Here is a 19,382-nt window from a genome sequence, read left to right as displayed (position 1 = left end):
TTTATCACTTGTCCGGAAGTGTGGATGAAAGAGCTGATGCAGGCAGAAAGATTAATTGGGTGTCCAAAGAATATGCACTTATGTCTAGAAAGGGCTTACATGAGACATGAAGGGTTGTGCAGAATTGCAGGGGTCATAAAGTAATGTATGCAGCAAGATGATCTGCTTCTGTTTTAGTTACATTTATGCAATCGATAGTTTATGAAGTAAAATAAATGTGATTGGAAAATAAAATAGAGTAATTTTATACGCAGACTTCATCACCCTTATTATCATTCCAATTAGTTTATTTTGGGTTAGATCATATAGATTTAACACATATTTGTAAGTATAACCCCACGATGAGGCATTTGTGGTAGATCGTGTTAATACTCATAATACTAATTAGCTAATCCTATTAACCATTTAACGCTTATCGAGAATCACAATCCCATTAACAGGCAGCTTCATTAGAATGCATTACACCTTAATATGATGGAGGATAACCTATTTTTACCAACGCTAAATAAATTCACCTTATTACACTAATCTGGCCTGCCAATCACAACCAATCATTGGCCAATAAACTAATGATTAAACTGGATCACATGCATGACTGTGCTGATAATATGGCGTTTATTTAAAGACTCAGATCAGGAAGGTTTTCCAAGCAGAGCTGAGCTTTTGTTAACACGCGATGATGCTGGATGTATCATCACAAATTCTGATTCCTTTAAAAAATTCCGGTTTTGTTGATAAACGAACTGTATGTATGGTGAAGTTATTGTGCACTGTACGTAGCCAACCGTGCTTTTTGGAGGTTCGGGGGAAGGAATAACAAACTATACACAAAAATCACTTCTAAAGAAATTCGTTTTCAATCTTAAGATTAAAAAGTGCACAGCTCGGAAAGCCGTATCTATTGGAGGACCACATCTCTCAGCGAGCCACTTAAAGAGCCATCGCATTCGACTCCATTTGAAAAACCCTGCCATGTAAGAAACGTTTACCCGACCAACCACCTCGCATAATTTACACTGAGCCACCTACGCAGACGTGGGCGCGAGGCAGATTTATCCCACGAAGCAACTCTCACCAAGGTGAAGTAAGTAGGACTGCTCCCCCAGTGCCACGGACACCCTCAGCTCACGGTCGCTAACATCCACAACCACGCACTCAGGTTCCAGGTCCTGCAGACAATGAATGTTTGACATCATCATCATCATCATACTGGTAGGAACCTCCTGGTTACACCAGCCCACAGGGGATTATTGTGTCCGTCCGTCTGTCGTGCAGGGAGGGGCTGGGTGGGGAGGGGCTGGGTGGGGAGGGTGGGGAGGGGCTGGGTGGGGAGGGGAGGGTGGGGAGGGGCTGGGTGGGGAGGGGCTGGGTGGGGAGGGTGGGGAGGGGCTGGGTGGGGAGGGGCTGGTCACCCCGTGGTGCCCTTATAAAACTCAACGTTTAACCTACTCACGCCGGCTTGTGCCCGCCCTCACAGTCGGGCATATTTGCGGAATACACCACGCCGCCGTTGACCCTGCAGGCCATTGACCGAGCAACCCAACGTTCCTACCAGCTCCCTCCGCAGGATGAACGTGTTTATTACTAAGTCACTGACCACGATCAAGCCAATGCTGGATGAAGCCCTCCCCAAGTGACCACTCTCCCTCACGGTCGTGGGATGCAACGATCAACACCGAGCACGTGCGCACAAACCTATTTCATTACTCCACGTCTACGGTTAAATATATTCAAATAACTCGCGTAACCAACACGGAATGGAAATGCCCTCGCCCTGTTAAGGGCTGTATGCTTCAAAGCAATGCATTTATTAAAAGTCTCTAATGGTTATGACATCTGAACCATATCATGCGTGTTACAATTACTTATTTATGATGCCAGCAAATTGTATGCGAATCACAGGCAAATGTTACATGTCGATTAATGGAATAAGTACATAAATAATTAACTAGTCACGTCGTGGGAGACAAAACAGGACAAACAAGACCAAAAATAACCAGTTGTTTTTAATTAAATGGTGACTGATTAATAGCTCTCATCCTGTGGTGTCAAGGGCCAGTATATGCCTTGAGAAGCAACTGTTGCTGCATATTCTTTGGCTCTTTCGGTAAAGTCACGTAGATAGGTTCAAAGAAAATAACAAAAAACTAAGACATTTCGATCGCAACACGAGCGATCGTCATCATCCTCTTCCTGATGACGATCGCTTGTGTTGCGATCGAAACGTCGTTTCTTGCTATTTTTCTTTGAACCGATCTACGTGACTTTACCGAAAGACCCAAAGAATATGAATTACTGCAGTCACGAAAGCTTTAAGTGAAGATTTAACTGTTGCTGCCTTTTCCAGAGTGGTGCTTAGAGTGGTTACGAATGACCAAGTTTAACAAATCTCTTAATCCACTGCTGGATGAAGGCCTCCCTATGCTGTGTTATAGTAGTCATTTGGCCATACTTTACTACTGTGGTCGGTGCGGGTTGGTAAAGGGGAGTGTGCCCAGGACCGGTTCAGATACCACTCGCCAATGATCTTAGCCGTGGGTGGCAATCACTCTCAGGGCATCGGGTTCATACCGCAGAGCGATACCCACTGTGCCAACGCTCTAACAAAATGAAAATATACGGTGGAAAATGGACAGTAGACCAGGGAATGAATTTCATGCAATTGTGAGTTTGAGTGTTCTTTGCCAAAGAATAACTTGGTCGGACAAAAACAGAACGTATAACGGGAAAAAGAGAACAATTGAAAAAAAAAACAGGAAACACTGAAGACTTCACGTAACAAATCAGCGCAGGGCGATGTGGAGGCACGTACAGCTGGGGTGGCAAGCGCCCCCCCCCACCCACCCACCCCCTGCTGTGGGACGTGATACCTTGTGCTTGGAGTACACAACCAGGGAGACGCTGCACTCAGTCTGGAACCAATCGAACCTGAAGACAGGCGGAGCATCGGGCAGAGTTAAGCACCATTCCGCCAGAGGTCGCAGACGGGTTTTGATTCCTTACCCGTACCCGGCCGCACCAGGGTCGCAAACGGGTACCCGTACCCATACCCGGCCGTACCCGTACCCTACCCGTACCCGTCTGGGTACCCGTCTGGGTACGGGTAGGGTACGGGTATCGGGTACCTGATTGCGATCTCTGGGATGAAGCCATGTTGCAGGCGCGGGTGGGTTGATTCTAGGAACTTGAATTGTGAGAAGAGACAAGACGTTGGGAAATGAGTGACAAACAGTTACTCACCAGTGACTCACGGCCTACCCGTACCCGTACCCGACCGCACCAGGGTCGCAAACAGGTACCCGTACCCGGCCGGGTACGGGTAGCCGGGTATCGGGTAGGGTACGGGTATCGGGTACCCGGTTGCGACCTCTGCGTTCCGCTACCCACGATTCCGCCGCACTGGTTCACGCAAACGCGAGGGGTGGGCTCGCGCTGAGCGCACGAGCCAGAGTGACACGGGCAGGGCGCTACCCCCCCCCGTCCGTCTCGAAAAACACCAGCCTCAACTCTCCGATGCGTTTTTGGGTTGAACGACGTCCGATGTTTCACTTCCACAAGTGCCGGGTTTTTAGATTTTACAAACTGAATATTTCGGAGTAAACGAAGACGAAGAAGCTCCCAGGACGTGGGGGCGCGACGTCGGATGTCTTGTCAAACAACACGCGGCACAGCCCACAAAACACATCGGAGAACCGCACAGCGCAACCACGAATATATTTGCAGGAGTAACGCTGGCCATTAATTTTCTCATGCTTCTATTAAAATAAGTGTTCAAAGTTCACGCTTTTTAAAGTGTTAAGCTGCTGAATCAAAGACACATGTCGGCTGCTGGAGATGTGAAAACTTGCCGACAGCTCCCGTCGAAGGGATGAAAGCGGTTATGTGTATGAAAGAGCTCGTTAAGAAAATATACATTTTGAGGTCAATTGCAGGAGGTAAATCACAAGATGCATTTTACTCGAGGCTATGGAAAGGACATTTTGAATTGCCACAAGCTGCAATTTAATTTGTTTAAATAATTTTTTTAACTTTTGTAAAAAGACGAAGCAATTAAAATGTGCCTGTGCACAGATGACCAATGACTCCACACCTCAGCGGAGTTGTGTGGAGTCCTGGTGTGGAGTCCGTGTAATAACTGCAAGCAAAATGTAACATTTTAAATCCAGATTCAAAACTCATTTATTCAGAACAGTTGTTTGTTTTTAGTAAATTGTCCTTCCTCCGCACCTCCGATTAGCACGGTTGGCTACGTGCGGTACTATCACTAACGCTGTGTTGAAAGATCACTGCCAACACAGTCTCCTTAAGCGTCAGTTACATAATTCTGTGTTGTACTGATGGTACATCCTCACTTGTACAGAGATACAAACAAACATTGCTCATGGCTGACTGAGCACACGGAGGCTGTGGGGGCACTTGCCTTGTGTGAACGTTGAAGAGTGACGCGAAGGCCACTAGGCCTGTAACAATTCACCAATTATAAAATACGTGTAAACGCGCATGCCGCATGCATAAATTCACGCACGAGATAAAAGCCTCTTGCAAAAAGTCGTGTGAGAAGTTAAGATTCATGCTCATTAATCCTAAAGTATACAAAAGAGACAGTAAAAATAAGACGAACATTCTTTTTCAAGTTTTTCTCGAATTTTATGCTGATTGTATTATTAGCGTCATGTACTAAGGTGAAGTATCCATTTGGATGTCTTGTACAGCAGTGCAACCCTTCATGTATGAGAACAGCCCTTGGAAGTGGAAATCACAGAGCTACGTCTAAGATAGCTTGAAGTGACCCCTGTTCTACAGTTGTGTGCAGCAAAACATTAGCATGAAGCACTCTGTCACTGCTCTCCGGTTCTTTCGTAGATAGAAAAAATGATAAAATAAAATACGACGTTTTCAGTCGCAACACAAGCGTCCGTCTTCAGAAAAAACTTTTCTCACCTGAAGATGGACGCTTGTAATGCGACCGAAAACGTCGCGTTTTCTTTTCTCTTATTATTTTTTATACCTACGTGACTTTACCGAAAGAACCAGACAGTATGGATTCCTGCAGTCACGAAAGCTTCAAATCAACACTCTGTCACTGTTCATCGCATGACGTTCAAATCAATAATTTAAATCTAGTATTTAGTCAAATGAAGTCCAGAAGCAAATTTAATGTAATTTGTTTTTTTTTGTGCATTCCTTGGTGAGCAAATGGAGTACCATCAACTTACTGCACTTGATGACCAAGTTTCATTACACGTAATCTCAGACGTGGCCAGGACAGCCCTCTGACCTCGAAGCCACTTGGCCACGGCAAGAATCGATTCCTAAATCAAACTGCAACCCCGGATCATGTCAATTCGTCACAGGCGGCCAAGTGTAAAATCATGACATGTCCCGTAGGTCGTCCCGAAAATATGGTGAGTGTTGAACACTCACCTCGGTGTGGGCGTCTGTGGGACCGCAAGGATGAGCGGGGTTAAGGCCTCACTCCCCTGTGCCTCCACGTTGTTGTCTGTGCACAAAGCAAATGGGTGGTAAACCAGAAACCGCGGTGTTTGAACCGCCGCCACCGTGACTCTTACATCGCCAATTCTCGTCGTATGAACTTGTGGGTGAATGTGACGGAAGCTTGTGTTGCCTCCGAAACGTCGTGATTTTTATTTTATTTTTATTTTACTTTTATTAATTAAATTTTTTTACCTACGTGACTTTACCGAAAAAACCTAAGAATAAGGTGAATGTGACCTCAGTTGATTGCGTGCTTTTATTGCAAGAAGTTATTACAGTTATTACATTGCTCGATTGGCAAAAGCAAAACAAATCAAAGATATTTGGAAGTGTCACAATCACTTGCATTTGTTGGTGCATCAGTTAGTCGACTAGGGAAACTAAGGGATTTACACAATTAGTGGATATTGTCTGCGATAATTTCATTACCATTTTAATAACATGTATACTCACAGGACCGAATGTCATAAATTGATCCACAGTTCAGGACATTAGCTTGGACCTTGATGCAATCTGCTAGTCCTTCGAGACGCGTTTTAACATTTGTGAAACATGCTGCAATATGAGCAATAAATCGTCACGATGATAACGATGAATTGTCATTTTCCAAGTAGTTTTTTTTTTACTTAATTTCTTTTTTAGATATGGAAATGATCGCAAAAGATCCTGCCCCAAAGGTTGTCTTGCGCAAATGTAATTTTCTGCACCCCGCTGATGACATTTCCAGATAAATAATGCCAGTGCTGCTTGCATGTTCCACAGCATTGGCTCTCACTTATTTTATGCGTTCTTCATTATTTCTGTCACCGCCAGACAAAGGCATATTTCTGTGTGCACCCTTAGAGGAGTGATTGATTTACCCCCGTGTTCCACAGAATGTGCGGGTAAGGAATGTAAACAACTACTCAAAATCAAACAATAACTGCAGGTTAAGTATATAAAAATTGAGCGATGATACCGCTTTAAGTTAGCGCAGTTGGCTCGCGCAAGCCACGCAAACGTTTCGTAAACGGAATTATAACTCACCCACCGCTGAGTTGCCATCGTTAAATATTCACGATGTCTCTTGGAGCAAGAGATATTGGCGAAGTGTTTAATTCGGTACGTGACATAAATGTCCACACTCACGATTAAAGAGACGTTTCATGTGCAGTACATTTTAATTATAGTGGAAACATAATTGGCTTACCTCCTTTTACAATGTCGCACACAATGTGATCTTTTTGCTTCTTGACATCTACGTAACGACACGTAAGACAACGTTCAAATATTTTTGTATCAAAATCTCCATCAGTCAGTAGAGTCGTTCATGAATGTCAAAATGTATTTTCGTACACAAAGCCCTTCCCATGTACACATATAAAATGACATCTATAGGACAATTTCTGCATTGCTTTCTTTACTGGTCAGAATGTCTTCTTGGTTCTTTCGGTAAAGTCACGTAGAAGGGAAATAATAAAATTATAAAAATAAAACATAATAAAATACAATTCTAGATTTTATTATGTTTTATTTTTATTATTTAATTTTTTCCCTTCTACGTGACTTTACCGAAAGAACCAAGAAGATGAATCCCTGCAGTCACGAATGCTTTAAATCGAAATTTAATGGTAAGAATGTATTTGCTGTTTTCATATAATTATTGATATCCAGGTCACCCTTAAAATATGAACTAAACTGTCAAATGCCTCTCAATAATGAAGATCTTATACATCACACTCTCAATCCACTGCCTCCTCAATGTTTCAGTCATGTGGATTGTTTGATTACTTCACCATCCCAGTCAGTGCAGGTTGGCGAAGCCCAGAATCAGTTCAGATCTCATTAACCGCTGATATTATCCATGGTCTGGAATCAAACGAAGGCTGCCGAGTTTATAGCACAGTGTGCCTACCACTGCGCCAACTATTCCCACAATACATTCTCATTTGATCATGAAGGCTATCATTTATATTGTGTACAACATTTCCTGTACATTATATAAAATTAACATGATAAACTGCGGTTCATTCAAAGTGGATTTAGACTGTATAAAAAAAAAATCTCAAGTATTTTATTTAACAAGACAATTCAGGTACACACAGAGGGTATGAAAGGATGTTGACACCGGCACAAACACATTCCGGATTAAAGTGCCTGTCTAAACCGCATGTTTTAATAAACCGCTTCAATAAACTCTACAACCCTGGTGTTTTCCTCGCCTACATTAACATTCAAATTCTGTAAGAATTAAATTAAAAGTGTTTTAAATTGGACGCTTGTACATTTTCTGATGAACCAAAAACTGTGCCTGGCTCTAGCCCCCGCACGATGTTAAGCTTGACTTTTTTATATTCTTAGGTTTTTTCGGTAAAGTCACATAGGTAAAAAATTTAAATTAATAAAATTAAAATAAAAATAAAATAAAAATCACGACGTTTCGGAGGCAACACAAGCCTCCGTCTTCAGGTGGAACCGTCACAGCACGATAGCTGTATCAAGCTATTGTGTTGCCTCCGAAACGTCGTGATTTTTATTTTATTTTTTATTTTACTTTTATTAATTAAAATTTTTTACCTATGCGACTTTACCGAAAAAACCTAAAAATATGAATCCTTGCAGTCACGAACGCTTCAAATCTAGAACTTGACCTTTTTGTTCGCATATGACAAAATTACCCAGAATGCACCTGGTCTCATCAGATCTCCGAAGTCAAGCAGGTACGAATGTAGCCTGCATAGAGCTCGGATGGCTGATTACCATGCACCATGCATAACGTGTTGCTATAGACCGATGTCATCTATATTCCACACGTTCAGCAGCCCACACTGACTAGCACGGTGAAGTATCATCAATGGTCTCCCACGATCTGCACAGCATGGGGAGACGCCTCCTCCAGCAGTAGATTTTCAAAAAGGCTGCACATGTAAAAGTTACGTTTGGGTCACACGTGCATTGAGTATTAACATAGGTGTGCATGTGTTTGGTGAAACTGTATTGCAGAGAACAGCAAGAGAAGGCAGGCCATGAAGACCGAGAACACAATCAGAACTTTAACTAAGGAGAGCAAAGCAAAAAACTAAACATTTCAGTGTCTCGAGTTACCCTGGCCTTTGTCTTTTGCCTAAAACCAAAGCGGCTAGTGTCGTGTGTTTGCAAACTCGTGGCTTTGTGGCGGAGCAACGCTGCGTGTGGCCCATGTGTCGCATTACCCTTTGGGATTGGCAAGGAGACAGCCATTCGCCCGACCAGACACTCCTTGAGCATTGACTCAAAATTCACCCAGCGATGAACCTAAGAGAGCCAAGTCGCGTGAAGACAAAAACAAGAAGGCTCCACCATGCAGCAACACAACAAAGACCCACCCGCCAAACCCCCCCAGCCCCCGAGTAGCCTTTAACAGGCTTGTTGGGGCAAGTGCGGTGAGTGAGCACAGAATAAGACCGACACGGTACACAAGGGGGTGGGTGGCCAGCACCATGCCCGGCTGACGTTTACACATCGCACAATGTATTCATTTCAGGCTGAGTTGACCAAGGGAAGGCTCAGAACCGGTTCAGATATTCGTTGTAGATGTTCGACGTGAGTGTGAATTGAACTAGGGTCTCCGGATTTGCAGCGTAGTGCACTACGTACGCCTACACTCACACATGAACATGCCACGATCAATTATAATCCCGCGACCACTGCTGCCACAAATTACTGCTCACAGAATCATTAACTGCAAACTTCCATATTGCTTAAAATAGCAGAGTTATTAAATAGCACTTTACTATCAATTGCAGTCTCAGGAATTATTAATAGGACGTCAGAGTCACTTACTGTCTTCAGAATTATTACGTGAAATGCCACAACTTTAATAGATAACATCACCAACTATTATAAAACCAAATCGCTTACCATTGATCATATTTCGCATTGAAATGTCAACGTAAAATTTGACAAGAATAGATCTTACAAAAAAACCGGGTAAAACTTACAAAGTGTGAACATTGGATTGTTGGCATGTGCCGTACACAACGGTCCAGCCTGAAATGCACGCTGAAATGTTCCGTTTCGCAAAATAAAAAACAAGAACGTCTCTCTTCACAGCTTTAAAAGGCACAGGATGTCCATGATATTCATAGATTTTTATGAACTCCATTATGCTGCCCACCACTTAGTCGCACAGCGGCATGTGACAACATGCCTTGCGTGGCAATCACCCATCCAAGCACTCTCTAGGCTCAGCCCTTCTTAGCTTCCAACATCTAATGAGATCGCACCACAATTGCATGTGATTTGGGTCATTTCAGTGTATCGGTTCCCTTTTCAATGCGGTAAATATATGAAGTGCCATTGTGTCGCCCATAGCAATGGGCACGTGTGTACAGTCTTCCCTTGTTAGTCGCGTGGGATACATTCCATAGATGCCTGTGAATATCAAATCTTTAGAATGAATTACCTAAAATAAATAAACAAGCCATTAAATACATTAAAATTATGATATTTCTCATCACTTTATGTCATCACTTTCTCGCATCACATTCTCTCTCATCAATTTATCTCTCGCCACTTCATTTAATCACTTTCTCTCTCTCTCTCTCTCGATGCAGTCATCTAGAGTCCCAGATGCGATTCACGCATAGCCAAAATCGCGGACAGCAAGTTCGTGAATAACGATGGAAAAGTGGAAATGAAGAGTGTGGAGCAAGCGGCACCTGTTCAAAGAGTTCCGTGCCATCCATACCGGCCGCCTTCATGAGCTCTTCCTCCCCTCCGGGGTGGTACTCCATGTATGCCGTCACATTGTACACCAGCCCTACAAGCCGCAGCAGCAACAGCAGCAGGAACGGCACGTGCTCTTCGTTATTATTATCATCATCGGCCACCATCAATCCCCTCCTGGGGCACGGCTGAGCGGTCATGTGTTTGCCGCTTGTTGCAAAGGATCCCGGTTCAAGGCTGGCGGCCGCCCTGGTTAATGCTGCAGGTGTATTCACCAAAACTACACATCGTCTGTCTCAGATTGATCAATAAAAATAATGTCACGTGATAAAAAAAATAGTTGGCCACGTGTGCTGCCATCACGGTTCAGATTTTGCCAAATTTCAAGGTTACTCGCAAATTACCTAACTGGGTAAAACTACGTGGCAACATCGTGGCCTACTGTGAAACTACTGAAGAATGTTCTCGTCTGCAAAACATACTGCCTTCTTGATAGTATTGCGTGATAAGAATAGCACAATTACAATGGTACTTATGATTTTATTTCATGATATGGAAGGCCTTCCAAACCATCACCATCCATCAAACCCCTGCGGTGCAACAATCCAATTAAAACCTGCGCACCACCATCTGATTTCATCGCACAATCTCTGCAATAGACATCTTCGACACGTTACTTCTGTTGTTATCTTCATTCCACATAGCAACGTGTCCTGCCCAAGCCCACTTACCTTTCCCAACAATCAATATAACGTCTCGAACCTGCATACATTCTCCAAATCCTGCCAAAGCTCTTCAATTTAAACAGAGATATGTGGAATAATTTTAATGCCTTCAAAATGACAAGTTACACGGAGCAGTCCCGTCACTGGCCATGAAGAAATCTCAGGCCTGGAGCACTAAGTTCACCTGCCCAATTTCATTAGCACACTATGCTGGTGATGTGATATGATTTTGTCAGCAACACGGATGTCAAGCACGACAGTACGGGGCTTGAGGACACTGAAGCGTGGCTCAGACATCGACGGCTCACACTCGCCAGGCACGTCGCACAGCAGCGACAAATCCACCCCCTTCCCGTGAATCCCTAAAGCTTGCCATTGACACCGTGGGGCAACGTCGGATTAGGCAGGAGGCCCTTCAGCAATCCGGTGAAGACCTCGCGGTCAACTTCACCTATGCCATGAGCCCTCCTTTACCAGTGGCAAAATATAGTAATAGGTTTTTACCCTTTCAACTGGTACAAAAACTGACACCTTTATACAAGGCATCAGGTTCGCAATAACCACAACACAAGCAGTCAAAATGCAAACAAAGAGAAACAACTCTGATGATGATAATGATATGCACTGTCCTTGAAGTTGATTGGTCCACAACCGAGACAGCTTTTCTTAGAGCCTAGTCTCCATTGGTGTTGGACCAGATGACGCCAAAAGGCGTGTGGACCAATCAACTTCAAGGACAGTGCATATCATTATCATCATCAGAGTTGTTTCTTTTTGTTTGCATTTTGACTGCTTGTGTTGTGGTTATTGCAAACATGATGCCTTGTATAAAGGTGTCAGTTTTTGTACCAGTTGAAAGGGTAAAAACCTATTACTATATTTCACCTATGCCGTCCGCGTCTGCTGCCGTCACCGAGACTCCAGACGAGGCTATACGCAGAGGTCATCGCGGAAGAACGCAACACACCCCAGGCTGCTCCAAGAGAACGGTCTGGTAGGGGGCATAACGAGATCATGGGACGAATAGTGGTACGCACTCCTTAATGCACACTTGCAGCCACGGGCCCATGTACTCCTCTTGCTTGACACACATTTAGCAAATATTAGCTAAGGCTATGTATAAATGAGCTGTATAACACTTTCCTAATTATAATTAGGATGTCCGCGTTACAATGCAAAGTGCAGTAGCGGCACATCTTTTATCGACTGTTTTGGAAACCAAGGTTTGGTGGACCACACAGATGTTTTTACACACCCAACCTGCTCGACTGTGAAGTGGCCAGGAGATGGCAGTACGTGAAGTGGATTCGTGAACCTGTCCATGCGGACACGTGCACTTTATGCACACACAAAACACATATGCCAAATAAGGACTTGACCAAACATCCCAGTGCATGAAGGACCTTCCTGAAAACGAGTTACCGTGATGTCCCTTGGTGTGTCAAACAGATGCGGTCAAATACATGAAATTACATAATTCATTATTACAAATTACCATACATACACTCTCGGTGCAAAAAAACCCAAACAAAAATTACACTCAATGTAAACATGCATCAATGCTTGGTGATTTGGACCATGGATGGGAGGTACAATGGGAAGGGGGCAAGTGAGGCGAATGCATGGGCATGGTTGTGGGAATGGGTTTTAGGAGCATTAGGCACCATCGCCAGGGATCAGCCTAATCCGCATGATGCGGACAAGAGATGATGCAGTCCAGATTTCCCATAGCGTCCTCATCAGGCGTGACCAATACGAGTAATCCGCATAACGTGGAACACCATGAATCGCAGATGTGGACATTGCCAGAGAGAAGCAGAAAGCCTGTACAAACAAAGGTGAACCACGTATTACCATTTCATAGTCCATGGACACTGCCTATCAGGTAGATAAAGGTGAAATCCTGAAATTGTTTGGCTCATGCAACTTCTGGCAGAAGGGCCTCCACAGAAAGAGCTCTAGAAAAACCCTATAGAGGGTGCTTTGGCCTCCTTTTGCACGATGGTCAGACATCTTTGACGAGGTGGGAGAACACACACTCTTCTCCACCGCACGTGACCTGACGATGGGACTGTGGTCCCCTCGTTTACACTGCTGGGTGAGCAGAGGAAGAGGGATTTAATACATTTTCCTCTTGTTTCAACTGCGTGGCAGAATGTCAAACCGGTGGCCTCTGGGCCACATAGTCTGGTGTGCTAACCATTACACCATGGCAGCATAACAATATAAACATATATAAACATATTACCTTTGAGTAAACTAACAACAAGCCAGAGTCATCTACTTGCATTGATAATTCTTGCAGAAATTCAACAAACTAGGATTATGCTCATACGGTTTTCCACTTTCTGGCAATAAAACAGGTGTTAAGATGTTAAAACACCAAACTGAAACCTTTGCAAAGAATCATGTCTGCATTAACCACGTATATTTGTGGTGAACATGCAAACAAAAAGACATGCTCTGACAGTATGTGCATTGTCTTTGAAACTGATTGGTCCACACCAGAGACAGCTTTCTTTAGAGCCTCGTCTCAAACGGTGTTAGACCCGAGGACGCCAAAAGGCACAAAGCACAAAGACCATGCCACTATCAGGACATTGAGAGCTCGGGGTGAGCAGTTAAATCATGAGACCTCCATTGCCTGGGTCTTGCAAAAGAGAGAATATGTCTGAATGTGCTGTCACCTTTACTTTAATAAAACACTACATTTACTCGATCTGATCGATGATGCTTTGACAGGCTCTTTAACTACATAGCAGGGTCATTTTCACACAGCACTGCTTGTTAAATGCAATTCGTGACACGATCTGAGTCTTTATTGCAAATGAGACAGTGAGGCTCGTTCAGCCCGTCATCTTTTTAAATAAAACGCTCATGGTGATCGTGACAGCGGTAAAAAAAAATACGATTTTATTTAAATGTATGGGAGTGACAATGAAATGATGTTCCCATGAAGTCTCTAGGGTGCCATAACAATGCTCGTGACCTTACCTATGAAGTCTTGCTTCGCACTTACCAAGCTTTAACCTTGGGCTTTAAACTTTAAACAGCTCAGAACACACAAAGCTAACAAACAACCAAGGTTGAAAGAGTGAATGATTTTGGGCCATCCATCCGTAACAGGGGGGGCATTTTAACGCTCTTAAAGATGACCCAATATGAACATGGCTGTCATATAAAATCTGTGTTCGCTATTGGGAACGTGGCGTCTGGAAAAATCGGCAAAAGTGATCAAAGCGTTGCCCGAAACATGCAGACAAACCACCGCAAAAAGGACAAACTCCAAATATCCAAAAGCCTTTTACCCTCGTGGTCATCCATCGGCTCCCATACTAATCAACACTTCAAAAGACAAAATACTTATTGGAAAGTGTTACACGATCCATGCGCGGCGCATTGTAGTTTTTAAACCCGTTTGGTTTGCCACTTCCTTTCGACCGAGTCCCAAAGACGCGCACGCTCGGCACAAACGGAGCAAAGCGGCGCGGTACGGCGCCACGAGACGCACCCCTGATGCATGTCCAGCAGTCGTCACGGAGGTTGTGGCGTGCAAGCTCCGCCTCGGTGACGTGCAGCAGGCGGCCGCGCAGTCCCGTCATGTCACGCCCGCTTTTGGCGAGGCGCACCCAGTCCATGAGCGAGCGGCCTGGCTTCAGCGACACCTGCGAACAAAAGCCAATGGCGACAGCACCACCGCACGTTAGGGTACCCCGCTCGAGGCACGTTGCGTCCGGGGATTGATAGCCTCTCGTGAAGGCCGTGGTCTCATCGGAGTCATTGTTGTATAGCAGTGGCGAGCAGTGGCGCACAGGTTAACGCACTGCGCTGTGAACCTGTAGAGTACGCTTAGCAGCCATGGATAACACCAGCAGCGAGTCATGTCTATTCCAGTCCTGCCCTCCTCCTTCACAAACTCACATTTACCAATGTGGTGAAGTACGCTCAACAATCATGGGCGGCTGCCCAGATTCAAACACAGGATTTCAGCGGTACCAGGTCAACGCTGACCTCAGAGCCACCCAGCCACCTTTTATTGTATTACATAATGACATCACTCTAAAACATTTTAACCCATTTAAAATGTAAATATATGAATATCCTTAGAGCACTATGGCATTACCTGGCTTTGGTTTAAAAAAAATTATTATAATTCATGAGACATCAAACTCATGCATTTTTTTCTGCGATGCATAATCTAAGATTTAAGATATGTACAATTTCCAAAAATATTTAATTTCATCCCAATTTCAGTATAAAGTTAAGATGTCTCCATCCTTAAGAGTATTGGGAGCTTTTCATACCCATCGGTAATCTTGAACGAAGTTTATGCCTGGGGTTACTTCTAATTTGGACTTCCGAGTTTAGACTTTGATTACCGGTGTTTAGAGTGAAGAGGATCTCCGGATTAAGCCTGGGGTCCACGCGAAGTTCAGCGCAGGGTTAAGACTGGAGGTTAATGCTGGGTTGTGTTGGGCTGGCCTCTGGAGGGCGTCCCAATGCTGTTATAAGGATCGTGGGGGTTGTTGTTTTTTGTGCCATACTTTGCCAAGCTGGTCAGTGTGGGTGGGCTTTTGTGGTATTCTCCAACCAGAGCTATGGCATCTTAACACCTGTATTATTGCCGGAGAGGGGAAAGCCTATTATTTTCCAATCGCTATGCTAATATTTTTGTGCCTGATGGTCACACGTCCAAACACAATCCAGCCTCAACCTCAGCTTAGCTTCCGATATCTGCAGAGATTCGGCACATTACGGATGATCGCGTCATAGGCACCCGTTTTACATGACACACTGATTTAGCGCGGCTATTTAAACCAATTTAATAAATAAAACATATCTCAAGATTTCTGGTGGTTTAAATCTAAGCTCCATGTGATTGACTTAAATAGGTTAATTACAATAGGGTGTACAGCATTCGTTTTCAGACAATTTAGGCAGATTTTTCTCTCCCCAATTGTCTTAATTTTAACTCAAAAGTGGCCCTGACTCTTTACCGTCTCTTGCATCAGCACGTCATGGAGGGAGTGAGTTCAGAATCAGATTATACTGGTAGGAACGAAGTGGACCAGACCACCAATAGATTATATCGTCCGTCCGTCCGTCCGTCCGTGTATCAACATCGCCCCCTACTGCAAACACTTGGCATGACCCTGTCCGACAAGATGGCCGCCCGCTCCCCCTGCGATCTGTGAATTAAACAAGATGGCCGTCGCTTCCGGCGCCTCACGGCGAAACTTTTTGATCGACTGACTATGGGCAAACTCATTTATTCTGGTGGGTGAACAGTGGCGGGGAGGGGTGAGGAGGAATTGATGATAAAAACAAACTTGCACCATCGTTACAGCTGCCGCGACGAGAGATGTGGGAGGAGAAGCGGCGACCGCTGCCTTGCAGGTGAGAGGTGCGTGTGTGTGTGTGCGCGTGTGTGCACGTGCGTGCGCGTGTGTATGTGTGTGCGTGTGTGTGTGCGTGTGTATGCGCGTGTGTGTGTGCGTGTGTTTGCGTGCGTGTGTGTGCGTGTGTATGCGCGTGTGTGTGCGTGTCTGTGTGTGCGTGTGTGCGTGCGTGTGTGTATATGTGTGACTGTGTGCGTGTGTGTGCGTGCGTGTGTGCGTGTCCGGCCCACTCGAGCGGCGTGATGAATGGGCGCTATTGGGCTTCGGATCGTTATTCACGGCGAACTGGAAGCGTAGCAACACAACTTCATTACGTGTGCGTGCGTGCATGTGTGTGTACGTGTGTGTGTGCGTGCGGTGTGTGTGCGTGTGTACGTGTATGTGCGTGTGTGCGCGTATGTGCGTGTGTGTGTGCGCGTGTGTGTGCGGTCGATATCCCTGTACCGGTATTAGTATTATTCCTACCAGCCCACCCCGCAGGGTCCTGTTTGTATTTATACTGGCGGAATCCCATGAGCTACAAAACACTTATATTTCACAGATGTCCAGCTGGGTCTCGGGGGGGGGGGGGGGGGGGGGGTTCTCGTGGAGGGGTCTAGGAGGGGGTTTGGTGGGGGGTTCGAGGGGGGGGGTCTTGAAGGGGGTCTCAGGGGGGTTCTTGGGAGGGGTTCTTGTGGGGGGTCTCGAGGGGGGTCTGGGGGGGTTTCGTGGGGGGGTCTCGGGGGGGGGGTCTCGAGGGGAGTTCTCGGGGGGGGGGTCTCGGGGGGGGGTCTCGGTGGAGGGTATCGTGGGGGGGGGTCTCGGTGAGGGGGGGGGGGAGGTCTCACCTTGTTCCTGGGGGTGCCCGCTAAGCCCGATCCCGACACGCGCTGCTGGGACACGGGGGCAGGGAACACGCCCAGGAGGGGGGCGCTGCCCCCCACGGATGGAGGCAGCGGAGTCCCAGCGAGAGCAGCGGGGCTCTTGAACACGGGGAGCGACTTCTCGGCTGACATCGTGGGCCGGAGGCGGGCGGGCTGGGCGGACTTCTTCGCGACTGTTGAGAATCAGCGGATGAGAGCAAATACCGCAAAAAATTACTTACTCAGAACGGATTCCTTACTCTTAATGCTTTTTTATTTACCACCATGATCCTGCGTTCTCGTATGTCAGGTCAATTACCTCAAAAGTAAAACTTCTTCTGTGGGAGGTATAAACATCCATAGGTATACAGATGGAGACAACACAAGTCTCCCCCTCCCACTACAGACGAGTTCTTGAACCCACTCGCTGTACTGCCACTTACCTGGTCACCTCGCAGCCCAGCGGATGCGGCAGCCTCACAGAATCTCTGCGTTTCAGTCTCATTCATTAGGTATAGCCCTATGAGCCATTTGGCTCTTGAATCGGATGCAACCGCAACAAACAAAAACATGAACAAAAAACATCTTAAAGTGACAAAAACATTCTAGATTTGAAGCTTTCGTGACTGCAAGGATTCAGTAAAGTTACGTAGGTAAAAAATCTAATCAAATAAATGAAAAATTTAGTTGTTTTCATTTATTTTATTTTTTAAATGAAAAATTTAGTTGTTTTAATTTATTTTATTTTTTACCTACGTGACTTTACCGAAAAAAACAAAGAGTATGACAAACACATCCTCAAGTGACTACGCGCAAACAGAAAAATCCAGGAAAAAACAGCAAAGTCTTCCAGAAAAAGCACCGTACACCAACGCTGTGTGCAAAAATCACAGTGGGATGCAAGTCAAACAATAACAACCATAAAACAATTTAGATTAAAGTTATCAGCCTAACTATGGTACTACAACAAACAAATATGGCTAAACCAAAACGCACGCCTCCGAAGCGATGGATAAGGTGCACAGAGCCACCCCGGAAAAATTAAATACACAGAATATACAATTTTTAAAAATACTGTATATAAAACACTAGCAGCTTTGCTTCTATTTCGTAGGCAACAATCTCCCAGGATTCATATTCTTGGTTCTTTCGGTAAAGTCACGTAGAAGGGAAATAATAAAAATACAACAATTGTATTATTTCCCTTCTACGTGACGTTACCGAAAGAACCAAAAATATTAATCCCTGCAGTCACGAAAGCTTTAAATCGAAAAAGCTCCCGAAAGGGGGCGAACGAGCCACCCCGGTGCGGCCGGGGGCGAGGCCGCCCGAGCCGGCGAACGAATCTAGCCGAGGGTGGGTAAGACCGAGAGGCCTAGGCGCGTCTATAAACGGGGTTCTCTCTCCGTGGCTCCACGTTTGTCCTCTCCCTCCTCTCTCTCCTCCTTCGCTCCGCGGGAGTTTGTCCCCAATGGGCTTGACGGTCTCGTGGAACGGAGGGGGAGAGAGGGAGAGTTGTTAAACAGCGGTGAATGTGTGTGGGGTGTTGCGCAATTGTTCCGAACCAGAGGACGTAGCCGAGATCTCCTTGAAACATCTTCCAAGAAGTTGATTTTCCGTCCCTCATGCGCCCATTCATCAGACAAACGTGAACGGTGGTGGTGTTGTGTTGTGTTTAACCTCACCGGAATGTTGAAACCGTGCAATAAATATATTCCAGCAGAGACGGAAGTGAGTTTCCCGTCAATGTGTAACCCTTTCGTAATGCGACGTTCAGAAACATTTCTTCCGTCACCGCCAGAGGGCCTCCGTTCAACTCAATGTCCATAACGTCTAGATTGGAAGCTTTCGTGACTGCAAGGATTCATACTCTTCGTTTTTATCGGTAAAGTCACGTAGGTAAAAATAAATAATAAAATAATACAAATAATAATATTAATTAAATAACATTATTTTATTTCCATTATAAATAATAATAAAACTAATATAAATAATAATATAAATAAAATAATGTTATTTTATTTCTATTATTTATCTTATTTTTATAATATTATTTAATTGCTATTTTTATTTCTATTATTTTTATTCTTTATTTTGACCTCCGTGACTTTACCGAAAAATCCTAAGAGTATAATGTCCATAACGTTGGCATCTGGCGGATGGTGGCACTGAGCCCATTCATTCATAGATTTTCATTCATTCATTCATATCCATGCATCCAGACGCTTCTGCGA

General features: G+C 44.9%; 1 protein-coding gene across 3 annotated transcripts in view; it reads right to left on the bottom strand.

The window, feature by feature from the left end:
- CYB5R4 (cytochrome b5 reductase 4) overlaps positions 1-18,888 on the bottom strand; it is a 49,997-nt gene extending 31,109 nt beyond the window's left edge. For 2 of the 3 annotated variants that reach the window (XM_078877333.1, XM_078877331.1), the window contains exons 1-9: positions 18,714-18,885; positions 17,134-17,342; positions 14,419-14,572; positions 10,176-10,276; positions 8,688-8,769; positions 6,686-6,733; positions 5,425-5,500; positions 2,871-2,928; positions 1,076-1,169 (exon numbers count right to left, since the gene is read on the bottom strand). In XM_078877333.1, the coding sequence (XP_078733459.1) occupies positions 1,076-1,169; positions 2,871-2,928; positions 5,425-5,500; positions 6,686-6,733; positions 8,688-8,769; positions 10,176-10,276; positions 14,419-14,572; positions 17,134-17,301 (781 nt within the window). In that variant the 5' untranslated portion in view covers positions 17,302-17,342; positions 18,714-18,885. Of the gene's footprint in view, positions 1-1,075; positions 1,170-2,870; positions 2,929-5,424; positions 5,501-6,685; positions 6,734-8,687; positions 8,770-10,175; positions 10,277-14,418; positions 14,573-17,133; positions 17,343-18,713 lie in introns of all 3 variants that reach the window. The other variant, XM_078877332.1, reaches the window with a different exon arrangement.
- Positions 18,889-19,382: the final 494 nt, after the last annotated feature.

This window comes from Lampetra fluviatilis, chromosome 47, assembly GCF_964198595.1.
Source record: "Lampetra fluviatilis chromosome 47, kcLamFluv1.1, whole genome shotgun sequence".
In the NCBI taxonomy this organism is placed as follows: domain Eukaryota; kingdom Metazoa; phylum Chordata; class Hyperoartia; order Petromyzontiformes; family Petromyzontidae; genus Lampetra; species Lampetra fluviatilis.
Note: the sequence above shows the minus strand (reverse complement) of the source record. Positions and strands in the feature narration are given on the sequence as shown.